Here is a 13016-nt window from a genome sequence, read left to right as displayed (position 1 = left end):
GGCACAAAACATACTCCATTTTCCAACACACTATTTCGTTAATGTTAGAATGTTAGCGTATTTTCCCAGCGCTTTCATAAATCATTGACGGTAGAGTCAATTTGTAATAGCAGATTTATAATTACTTATAATAGCAGGTTTTTATGAGTCACATTTGCCTATTAAATTTACTTTTCTTTGTGCTATTTAGGATTTTCTCAGTCATAATCATGATACGATAAGTTTACCTCCAGATACTCTTGAACGACTTGCTCTGGCGTGTTTCCCAAGAACACATAGAAGTCAAGAATACCCCCGATGGTGCGGTAAGTGATCGCCGGGGCAGGCTGGAGAGAAACCTCTAGAAAGATTAAAAATGAGCAAAATAAAAATTAGAATTTATTCTAGAGTGATGATCACAAAGTTTTAGGCCAGAGGATCACCAACCATCTGAACATTAATAAAGTGGTCCCAATGCCTCAGGTTGTATACAGAGGAACCAACTCTGATGATCAAAGTTTACCCTCACAGTGCATGAGAGCCAAAGCATGTTGTGCTTGTGTGTGTGATGGATTTCTATAACTGGTGACTTGAGCATCTTAAACCCTTTGTCAGGACTGAATCTCTCATGAAAAAGCAACCAGGTTCGTGACGGGGTCCAGAATAAGGCACTGTGGAATAAAAATTATTTTAAGCTGAAAACATTCAAACTTCTGAAATCCTTTATCTAACCAAAAGTAGAGCCTCCCAAAAGAACTCATTGTCTGTTACTTCAGTGAATGGAAGTGATCCCCATTCTATAATGCACATAGTGAAGTCGTAATAAAGACATTTCTAAGAATGCTGCTTGCAAGCTGTGTTGAGAACTGTGTGATTTCAGTCAATGGAAGTGATACCCATTCTGTAATGCATGTAGTGAAATGTTAGAATAGATGTAATAAAGATGTTTCCAAGAAGAGAAAAAGAATTCAATTGTCATAAATCACCTCTCCTGGAGCAACTCTAATCTTCTCTGAGATAATAAATTGGCACCTAACCAAATATACATTGTCACGAGACCGTCGTATCTCTCATTCATTCTCCTAAGGGCTCATTTATCTTTCCAAAAAGAGTCTTTTGTTTTCCCATAAGTGCGCTTTATCCCTTCCACCTCTTCTAAGAAGTCATTTGTTTTATCATAAGTGCTTTCTCCCCTCCCATTTATCTATTAAGATGGTATACAAGCCCCAAATTCTAACCACCCCTTTAAGTTACTCTTCACTGAGCACTTTGTGTGTGTATATATGTTGTACATGTGAATAAACCCTGTCTTTTCTCCTGCTAATCTGTCTTTTATCAGTTTAATTCACAGACCCCCAAGAAAAACAACTAAGAGGGTAGAGCAAAAATTTTTCCTCTCTGATATTCACAACTAAAGAACATGTTCCCACCCCACACTCCATGGTTATGGCAGGAATATAACCCAACTAGACACACTGAGGTACTAGCCTCAGTGAATCTCATATCAAGCAAGAGCCAAACTAAAAAATTGTCAGGATTATATTATAAATTCAAAATCCATCTAAGCCCCAATCACCATTCTCAGAAGTGAAGTCTCCCTATAGCCCTCATTTACATTTAGGGAGATTTACTGAAACGTACACTTTGGTCAGAGGAACAACTCACTCAGAGTATCTAGGATCCTGTGACCTTCCTTTTAAGCCTGACTTGACTTGTTTTCTTGTTCCTTTCAACTACCTAAAACTGTATGACCCTTGTATTATCTCAGTCTATATTTAGACTATTAGGTATCTTAGGATCTTCTTAGATCACCAAGAGTGATCCTCAAACAATCTGCTATGAAGGATCAGTTCTTTACTCTTTTATTTTCCCATTCATTGTAAACTGATACCTTCATAAAATAAAATGAAAATAAATTACTAGAAAAAGATTGATGCATGCACTTGGATGCTATAGCAATGCTGTGTCTCAATTTCTACACTTATCTTATCATAGACCTGAAACAGTTTGTGAACCATCTGTAGGCCACTCTTGAGTAGCACTGATCAAATCCAGTGATTTGCAGTTGAAAAGAGAGTGGGGATCAACATCCTATGCACACTGTCAACCCTGGGAGATTCTGATACATCTCCTCTTCCCCTGTGGTGATTGATTCATTGCTACTGGGATCTGTTGTTATTGGTACAAGCAGAAAAAAGGTGAGAATCATTGACCTAGTCTAAAACCTTCAAAGATGGAGAAGTTAGCTACTTTATTGGAATCCTAATATATTATGCTGCTTGGTCTTAAACAATTTGATCTTACTCTACATGACCCTTGTCACTTCACTTTAACTTGCTACCTTTGGAGTGTCTGAATGTGACAATGCTCAGTTGTAGCTCCCTGGTTAGGCCCAGCTACTGTCATCATTAGGCCCAGAGAATTTGGCTGTTTCCTACCAGAGATTATATCAACCCCTCTAGTGGATGAAAGTCTAAGGAAGGAGAAGAACAAATTGGTAGAAATAGCCTCTGAGCAGATTATATAGGAAAGGGTTAGCTGTCCTAACTCTACAATAGAAAATACTCCAACAGAGGCAACCAGATTTGGCAAAATCATAAGCTAGGAGAGAAACCCCTAGTCATGGCTACCATGGATCAACAGGTAACAAAATAGGGATGGAACAATCAGAGAACACACAAGGTGCTAAGCTATGGCTCAGCCATTCTTAAAGGGCTCCGTTCTTCTTATCATAGTGCCATAAGAAAGAGATTTAAAATTGCTCTTATGGATTTTTTGTATGAATATTCCTTTAGTCCTTTACCCATGGCATTGCTGTTCAACAGAAACACTCCAAATGACAATCCACTAGCATCTTCAAGACACAGGAAGAATGTCTGTGCACCATACAAGTTAGTTCCATCCTGTAGAAAGATAATTAAATTTACCATGTAATAATCTAAACCCAACATGGCTAGAAATGAATTAGGAAATCAGTGTTAATGATGTGAGTAATTAGCAGGGAACTCATGGTCAGAATGGCACAAATAAATTTTAAAAATACAAGATCTGTATTTGGTCAATGTTACTCAAGTGAATTAGTGTTCTCTTATTGAATGAGCCAGTTATGACCATTTATCTAGTAGGAACGTGAGAGCTTATGATATCTGTCAGGAGGTGGGAGAACAAGAATTTTGAAACTGTAGTTCAAAAAAAGCTCTTCTCTCAAAGAGGCTTGTCTTAACTTTGTCTCCAAGAGGCTTGACTTAACCCCATCTGCAAAAGCTCCATCAAACCTAATATCAATCAGGCATCTTTCTAATGGGCAACTAGACAGAGCTCCACTTGAGATAGCTAGTCTTTAGAAATTGAGTTGGCCTTCTAAGACATTAGAACAGTAGTTCTCAACCTGGGCTGCATCCCAGCCCAATTAAAACAGAATCCCTGGGGATGGAAGCAGACAGTGATATTTTGCTAAATTTTCCAAGGTGATTCCAACGTATTTTCATGTTTGAGAATCACTGCTCTAGAACAACACTTCTCAAAATTTGGTATGCATATGAATTACATAGGAACTTTGATTAAAAGTGGATTCTAATTCAGTCAATGCAAGAGGGAGCTGAGAGCCCACATTTCTCACACAGTTGTGCCCATTCAAGTAGCAAGGATCTGAGGTTCCTTATAAACAACCATCACCAGCCATTCCCAGAGGAGCAGCTCAGACTCAACCCTTTTTCTGTTTTCCTGATAAGCATATAGTATAGTAAGGAGCATGGGCTTTACATTAGACAGGCCAGGGATTAGATCTTATCTCTGTTACTTACAAACTTTTTTTTACATTGGGCTATTTATTTGGCTTTTCTGAGTCTCAATTTCTCATCTGTTAAATGGAATAAATTATATTTATTTTTTCAGAGGTTTTTTTGTAAAGATAATGTATAAAAATAGTCACTTATAAATTATTTCCTTGATCTCCTTTCATCCAGCCGCTAGTTCTGCTTAATCAGGAAAGTGGCTGAACAAGACCTATATGTAGTATTGCTGAGCCTAGAAAATAACTCTGCTTTGGGTTTTAGCAATCAAAACAAAACAAAATAAAACAGAACAATAATAACAAAATTCTATTCCTTCTATTCTTTCACTGTCTCAAACATTCTTCACGTAAAGAATAATTAATACAGTATTTTAGTTGATATTCTATTTTGCTGACAAATTTGGTAAGTCGGTGATTGATAAAGGTCAACCAAAAATATGAAGATAATAACCAACATATTGTGCAGAGTCGATATTAATAATGTTTTCTCCACAACTAGTTAGTTCAAAATTAAAATAAAATGAAAAATAGTTGACATTTATTGAGCACTTTCTACATGCCAGACGCTCTTCTAGAGACTCTATGTGTATTAATTCGATTAATTCCCATCACAACCCGATGAGGTAAGTACATTACCCCCATTTTACAGATGAGGAACTGAAGACAGAGAGAGGTGACTTGCCCAGAAGCACATACCTAGTGAGTAGTAGTGCCGGAATTCAGACTCAGACAGCCTCATCCTAGAATCTGACTCTTACCCATTATACTGTCCTGCTGGGAGTGATCTTCAAGAATGAAGCTACGGTATTCAACGGAGAAGGGCCCACCCTGAAAGCTTACCCCATTGGGGGTTGTGTCCCTATTAAATATGGGCCAGGTCTTCCAATTCATATCATGACGGTACTGCTGGTGCACATGTTCTCCCAGCCCATACACATTAGCGCTCGGCAGACGGATGGAGAGCTGCAGGAACTGATCAGCAAACAAGAGGGGCCCAATGCTTGAGTCAAACCTAGATACAGATGGGAAACACAGGGACAAGTGGGCAAGTAGGATGGAGAGAACACAACTGCTTAGCAAAGTATTCTTTATATTTCACTCAATACCCCCTATTTAATTGGCCCAATTTGTCCTCCTCTGACATTTTTCCCTGGACACTAAGAGATCAGGACTTTTTGAGGACAGGTATCACGTGACACATTTCTTAGATTTGTCCCCTAGACACCATACCAACATGACCAGAATACTATTCTTATATTATAGTAGATGTCCCATAAATAGTTATGGATGGATAGGTGGTCAAATTGATGGAGGAAAGAAAGGGAAAGATAAAGAGGAAAAAATGATCAAACAGAGAAAAAAACAGAAAAAGGACATGACCCAGTGCCTGGCCTATAACAAATACTTAGTAATAAAGCACACACAAAAAAAGGAAGAAAGGAAGAAAAAGTATACATTTGTAGGTGGAGAGTCTGGTCACCAACAGTGGGCTCCCAACCTTCAGGAATGCTGTTGAAATGCACTCTTCCTCAGGCGTGCAACCTCCCTTCCCCATAACCTTCCTAGTCTGAACCTTGGACAGATTTTCAAAACTTACAGAACACGATTGTTGCTTCTTCTGGTCACTTTGATGCTAAATGGCTGTTTTGAGACCATAACTTCATAGGTCAAGGCAGAAGCAGCATTTCCATTGAAGGATTGCACGTGTTCATGGGGCACTTCGTACCTGTCCTGGTTTTGGTCAGTTAACTGTCCAGAGAGAGAACAGAAAGCCAAAATGAGAATTTCTCTGTTTTTCCAAAACAGAAGCATCCTTAACAACACAAGTGCTTCCCAATATCTGTGCTCATGGTACTGGAACTCAGGCACTGATCCAAATGGCATTATGTCTGAGGTAGACCTCACATTATATTACCAAATTCAAATGCTTAACTCTTAGGCATAAATTAATCTTTAGGTAGAAATACACACTGCAAGTCTGCATAGAGGGGCTATCCCTAGAATTTTCAAAGCTGTGATAATTCTTTTTCTTTTCCCTCCTTACTACATCTCACATGGTATCAAGGGCGAATAAGTGATGGCCAAAGCTCACCAGTCAACTCATAATACATGTTTTGGAAGTTATCTCATTGAAGGAAGGCTATAGATGCCTTCAACACATAGGTGCTAAGTAACAATAATGACAGCAGAGAAAAACACCTCCATTAGCAAAATTTTCTATTTTGTAGTAACAGCAGACATCAGGGAGAGAAGAAGAACCTCTCAAAAAGATTTTGGAAGAATAAATTAACTACCTTAAAGTGGAAACGATTAGATGTCTGACATTCCGCTGTGAGAAGGACATTGTTGACATCATTTCCAAACAGAGATGGAGAAGGCAACCTTTTCAACTGGGCTGTGAATCCTAGTATGTAGAGGGGAAGAGGTTTACATAGCTGGCTGTGTACATTTGCAAACAATAGATACAAAAAATCAGGCTTTATGTTTTAAAGGGGCTGGTGAAAAGACTTTAATTCCCCAAAGAAGGGAAGAGATAGATACCCCATCATACACTTATGCTACCTGGGACCAGATTCTGAAGCTGGACATTGATTGTCATTACCTTATCCAAAAACCATGCCTCTCTTCTACAAAAAATGATTGAAAATCTCCCCTAAAAGGCCTAACTCTCATCCCACTGGCCCATCAGGCATTCTTTGTTAATCACATACACTTTACACTCTCAGCCCTCAATGTGTGTATACATTATTCCTTCTCAGTTATTTTCATCTTACATCAAGGTGACCATGTACATTGATGCCATCTCCCTAGTTACATGATAAGCCAGGTGAGAGTTGAGACCTTATTAGAAAAACCCTTTAATCCAAGGGTCTCTGGAGGGGACGCATGACTCTTCCTTTATGCTAAGAGCCTCCCCAAGATAGTCACCTCCTGTTATCCCCCAGAATGTTTATTATTATGCCCTTCATTTTAAGGTGGGAGAAAGAAGAGGAGATATTTAGTCCATGAACGCTGACATTGACTAACTAACTTTCATAAAATGTTTATAAAATTGGAATTGTTTCCATATCATTAAACTCACATTATATTAGAGTTATAAGTAACCTCAGAGGTTACTGAGGTCAAATCACTCCCCTTAACAGTTAGAAACTTGGGAACCAAAGGGGTCACGATGTTTTACAAGGTTACAAAGGTACATAAATGTAGAGTCAGAAATAGAACATGTTTCTCAACTCCCAAGGTAGTGATATTTTCCTTGATGCTAAAATAGATTCTAGTCCTTGATTAAGAGTAGGGCCCACCTTCTGTCACATGCAGTGATATGGCCATGCCCAGCAATACTCTTCATGTCACCACAGCTCTCCTCTGGAGCAAACAGAGCCAGCCTCCAGAGGGTCTGGAGCCCCCGTCATGGTCTGGCTTACCTGCATTTGTGTTTACAAGGTTGTCCTCCATTTGATAACCATGACTCTGAGAATAGTAGCACCAGGGCACCCTTATGGGTCCCTGAGGATTCCAACAGCAGCCACGCTGGTCACATGTGGCCTGAAATAAGAGATTCGTCAAAGGAAATCTGTTTGTTTGCAGAACACTATCGTTTTAAACATAATTTGAGCTTGTAGTATCATCAATCTCATTTTAAAAATAAGGGAACTGATATTTAGAGAAATTGTGCAGAGCTTGTACTCAAAACTAATTTTTCTGGCCAATGTCCTTCCTTGTTTTGTTATTATATAACAATATAGATACTGCAACATAGTCCATATCTGTCATCACAATAAAATTGATAAATTTAGTTAAATATTCTAAACTACAATATAGTTATATCACCAGCAACTCAAAATTACAAATGCAGTTTCATTTATATTGGTTTCGGATTAAAAAATAAAAGACTTTGCAATCAACTTTATTCAGAAGCTTTGAAATCAAATCGATTTTGCTTTGACTTTTAAACGTGTATGTTACATATATGTGTGTTATGTATATGTGGCATATATATACGCACTTGTATATACATATAAATATATATACTCTCTCAACTTCTCCCAAGGCGAAAAATAATTGTTCCTTGAAATCCAAATAGATTCTAGTCCTTATTTACTAAAGGTGCCTGCCTTATACCACAATTGATGACTGAATCAGGTGGAGACTAAAATGAATATAATCCCTTTCTCATGTCAACTAATTTGCGAGAAGCTACCAGATTAAATACAAAAAGTACAAAGACATCTCTCCTCTTGAGTGCGGGCTAGTCCTAGTGACTTATAACTAAAAGAATATGGCAAAGATAATGGGATATGGTTTCTGAGATTAGATTACAGAAAGATTTCTGTCTCCTGTCTTGCTTGCTCTCTTTCACTTGTTCTGTTGGAACCTCACTGTGGGAGAAGTGAGATGTTGTATTGTGGAGAGATCCACATGGCAAGGAACTGAGGGAGGTCTCTGGCCAATAACCAGCAAGGAACTGAGGCCCTCAGTCCAACAATCCTTGAGGAGCCGAATTCTGCCAACAATCACATGAATGAGCTTGAAAAGCATCATCCCACCATCCCAGCAGACACCTTGGTTGCAGTCTTCTGAAAAACTTTGAGCCAAAAGCACCCAGCTGTACCAAGGCCAGATTTCTGACCATAAAAACTGTGAGAAAATACTGTTTGTGGTGTTAAGCCATTAAGTTTGGGGATAATTTGTTAAACAACAGTAGATAACTAATACCTCCTGCTACATTATTTACAGATGAAGAACCTGAGGCCCAGAGAAGTAAGGTTCACAGAAGTGAGGTGACCTGCCACAGGTTACTTAATAGCTATTGAGAAGGCAAGGACCAAAACTTAGTTCTCTTGCTATCCATTTCATTTTTTCTATACTCTGGGATGAGTATCTGCTAAGCACATTTTTAGGAGGATATGGCAATGCTTTGGAGATGATAAGACAAAAATAAATTGTTTAGATATGTGAAAAATTAGATTTAATCAAATGCCAGTTTTTATGCTAATAGAAAATATTAGAGATGGAAAAACTCTGTCCATCTGTGGTTTATATTGCTATGGGATCAGGTTTCACTGTGTGCTCAACTTCAATCAGCAGTTTTGTTTTTTCCTTTCAAAACCCATTCAGCTGAAACTTGAGTATGACACGAAAAGAGAAAGGTTCTGAAAAGAGTGTTGCACAGAATGGTTTTGTGTGCTCCCCAAAGCTTAATAATTTCTTCCTTGAACTGGAAAGGGCAGAGATCAAAGAGTGACCAAAGTAGCAAGAAAAGTAAACACTCTCTGTTGGCCAACTTGAAAATACCGGTTCCATAGTGGAGCTAAGCAATTATGAGGAGAAGGGGAAAGAGAAGCAGAGCACGGGCAGTGCTTATCAACAAGAGAGTAAAAAGTATGTGAGACCCAGGAAAACAGGTGTAGAGAGAAACTATAAAAAATGACGACATGAATAGGATTGAAGGCACACAAAAAACAATCAGACCCAAGGCATAAAATTCCCCTTTAAGTTGGACATGAGAATGAAAATTTAAGAGAAACTGCCAAAATAGTAATATACTGTATGACTGCCAATATAAGACCGAGGGGAAAACTAAGGGGAAAAATCCTAAATGTAAAAAATAAGGAAAGAAGACATGTATATGGCTGCAGGGAGGGGGGAGTAAGGAGCAGTATATAAAGAACAGAACAAATGGAAAACACAAAATGAGACAGAAGAAAAACTGTCATCACAATAACTGTATAATTTAAATTCATCAGTTATTCATGATAAAATTCTTCACAAACTGGGAATAAAAAGTAACTTCCTTAGTTGGGTAATGGGAATCTACCAAAAAACCTACAATAAGCATCTTACTAAATGCCAAAATGTTAGAAATATTTCCTGTAAAATCAAAGACTAGGTGACCCATGTTTATGACTTCTTATAATTAAAAATATATTGGAGGTCCTAACAATACAATAGGACAAGAAAAGAAAGAAAATTTATAAGATTTAAAAGTATGAAGCTAAATTATCATTATTTCCAGACATAATATTGTCTAGGTAGAAAACCAAGAAAATTTATAGAAAGAAATCCAAAATAAATATTATTATATTAAACCTTTTATTTTTGTTTTAAAGTTGTGACTTTTTCCAAATGCAAGGGGCAAAAGGTTAGAGTTGCCACTAGGAGGTGGGGGAGGCTATATGAAGAGCAGGTTTCGGGATGTAAATGTGGGAGACAGAGTGTTCAGTTTTGACATGCTGGTTTTGATTTATCTATTAAACATCTAAGTGGAGATGCTGAATTGGCAGTTGCATAGATAAATCTGGGAATTCAGGAAAGTGATTTAGGCTGGAGGCATTAACTGTGATTTGCAAGCACATAGGAGTTGCCATTTATAAACATCATACCGGATGAAACCATCAAGAGATTGAGTGTAGATAGAGAAGAGATTTACAACATTTAGAGGTCGTATAGAAGCAGAGGAATAATGAAAGAGGTCAAAAGGTACAAATTTCCGGTTATAAAATAAATAGGTCATGAGGATGTAATGTACAACATGGTGATCATAGTTAATAACACTGTATCGTATATTTGAAAGTTGCTAAGAGAGTAGATCTTAAAAGTTCTTATCACAAGACAACAAATTTTTAACTATGTATGGAGACAGATGTTAACTAGACTTATTGCAGTGACCATTTTGCAATGTATACAAATATTGAATCACTACCTGAAGCTAATATAATGTTGTATGTCAATTACACCTCAATTTAAAAAGATAAATAAAAAGAAGAAGAAGAGAAGGAATCAGTGAAGGAAACTGAGAATAGAGGTGGCTGTTGGTTTAGCCACAAATGAAGAGGATGCGGTGTCCTGTGAAGCACTGGCCCTTAGACATGATTTAGGCACTGTCAGCAGCTACAATTCCAACGACAATGTGAGCTGAGAGTTTCTTCTCCTGTCCAGATTTAAGCCACCCACACTTTAGCTCTTTTTGGATCATCCATCTTGCCTCAAGATATGGTGTTCATAAATTCTCAGCTTCTGTGGAGAGCAGGATATCTGAGCTTATTAAACAGGCAGTTAGGAACAGGTGGGGAATTGCCTTATTAGGTGAGGAAAAATTTGGAGGGAGAGAGGAAAAACAATGTTCAAAGTTGAAAGTTGGGGGCTAGGAATCATATGAATTTGATTATTAAAGTCCATTTTATGCCCCATGCTGGTGAAAACTTATTAGAACTAAACTTCGACATTCTAGTAAAATATTTGATGTAAAATAATATTCCTTTAGAGCATTCAAAATGCCCTCAGTGCCCCCTTGTCTCCTTGCTGATAGGCTAGTAATAATAATTTTTTTAAATGTTGTAACTTTTTTCCTTTTCACCATTAGGCCTTTAATCTTCCTGGAATTGTTTATGAGATATGATGTAACATAGGAGTATATAAGTTTGACTACGCTATTAAAATTTAAAACTTCTGTTCATCAAGGCAGCATAAAATAGGTGGACACGGCCTCATAACAGTAGAAAATATTTGCAACGTATATGATAAAAACAAGAATTAGAATCCAGAATAACACAAACAAGAAACTTGTACAAATCAAAAAAGCTGAAGATAAGCATTTCAATATAAAATTGGGCAGAAGATAGAAAGAGGAAATTCACAGAAAAAAAACAACTGAAAGATGTTCACTCACACTGATATTCAGGAAAATTAGCACTAAACCACAACGGGATACTATTTTATAACATTCAAAATGGCAAAACTCCAAAAGGCTGTCAATCCCAGTTGTTACTGAGGATTCAGAGAATGATGGTGAGGTGGTAAATTTGCACAACCATTTTGGACATCAGTTTGGCAATATGCAGCAAACTTGAAGATGTGAATCCAAATCCTTACACATACAAGTAAAAACATGTACAAGAATAGTGAGAATAGCATTGTTGAAGTTGCAAGATACTGGAAAAAAACTAAATTTCTATTAACTGGAGAAAGAAAGATTTTGATATACCATTTTATAGTGAGAGTAAATGAACTGGAAATTCATATCAATATAGATAAATCTCACAATGTTAAGTGGAAATAACCGCAAAAAAATGTATTTCATTTATAGGTTATATATGTGTATATATATATATATATATAATTTATAAGTACATATGTAGGTAGTAAATGTACAAAGAAATGCATGATAAATACTACCGACTTCAGAATTGTGCTTATTTCTAAAGAGGACAGAGATACAGCAGAGGTATATGGGGGAATTCATCTCTACTAATAATGTTTTATTTCTTAAGCTGGATAGTGGTAATATACTCTTGTACATCTCTAATATTTATTAATAATTCTTTTAAAGAAGTTAAGTGCTATGTAGAAAGAAAATCAAAACCAAAGTGAGAATAACAAAGAACTACCCATTTTCTCAATTTCCCCTCCTTTTTTTGAGTTCCAAATTCATCATTATTTCCAGAATTTCCACATATAGGATTATCAAGAATACTATAATAACCACACGTAATAAATATGAAAAGACAGTCTGAAAACATTCCATACTTTCATCAAAATCCCTTCTAACACAGTAACCTAAAGAATGGCTGAAAAATGTACCAACTTCACCCTTTGTGTCAGCTCTATCTTACGCCAGAACTCTCAAACTGTGGTCCCTATCAGAATCACCTGGAAAACTTGGCACATGTGCACAAGCCCAGCCCTGTCCTATTGCACTGAAGCTAGAACTCGGGCAGTCTTTGTCAGCCCCCCAAGTGATTCTGAATCAGACCAGAGTTTCAGAACTGCTGCTCTAGAACAATGATTGTCAGTCTTGGCTGAACATTTAAATCACCTGGCAAACATTTAAAAAATAACCATGCCTGGGCTCCACTCCAGAAGAATTAAATCAGAAACTCTAGGGTGGATCCTGGGCATGAGCATCTTTTAAAATCTTTCCACGTGATTCTAATGTGTACCCAACGCTCAGAACCACTTCTCTAGAAAATCATAGTTGGGAGACATGTAATTCACGCTCCTCGAAGGATGGCAGAAAAGAGAAGAAAACAGGAAGTAGTAAGACAAAAATGGATAATCCATGACTCAGTACTGTTACAGAAGAAAAAAACAGGAAGACCCCAAGACTTCGTTGTGCTGATCAGAGTGATGGGTAGAAACGAGGAACGGAAAAAGTCTAAAGGGATCTGTCACAGACCCTCTCTCCTAACACAACGTTTAGCATGTAGGTCTTTTGGTTTTAAAAAGACTTTCTCAAATATTTTAA

The 13016-nt window shown here is 37.3% G+C and overlaps 1 protein-coding gene across 4 annotated transcripts in view; it reads right to left on the bottom strand.

The window, feature by feature from the left end:
* Positions 1-13016, bottom strand: part of MGAM (maltase-glucoamylase) — a 186717-nt gene that overhangs the window by 149604 nt on the left and 24097 nt on the right. For all 4 annotated transcript variants that reach the window (XM_070514928.1, XM_070514933.1, XM_070514921.1 and 1 more), the window contains 6 exons: positions 7198-7318; positions 6067-6176; positions 5370-5521; positions 4613-4784; positions 2783-2882; positions 228-340 (listed from right to left, as the gene is read on the bottom strand). In XM_070514928.1, the coding sequence (XP_070371029.1) occupies positions 228-340; positions 2783-2882; positions 4613-4784; positions 5370-5521; positions 6067-6176; positions 7198-7318 (768 nt within the window). The remainder of the gene's footprint in view (positions 1-227; positions 341-2782; positions 2883-4612; positions 4785-5369; positions 5522-6066; positions 6177-7197; positions 7319-13016) is intronic.

This window comes from Equus asinus, chromosome 1 (genome assembly GCF_041296235.1).
Source record: "Equus asinus isolate D_3611 breed Donkey chromosome 1, EquAss-T2T_v2, whole genome shotgun sequence".
Classification (NCBI taxonomy): Eukaryota; Metazoa; Chordata; class Mammalia; order Perissodactyla; family Equidae; genus Equus; species Equus asinus.
The sequence above is the reverse complement of the archived record's forward strand: the minus strand, read 5'-3'. Positions and strand labels throughout refer to the sequence as shown.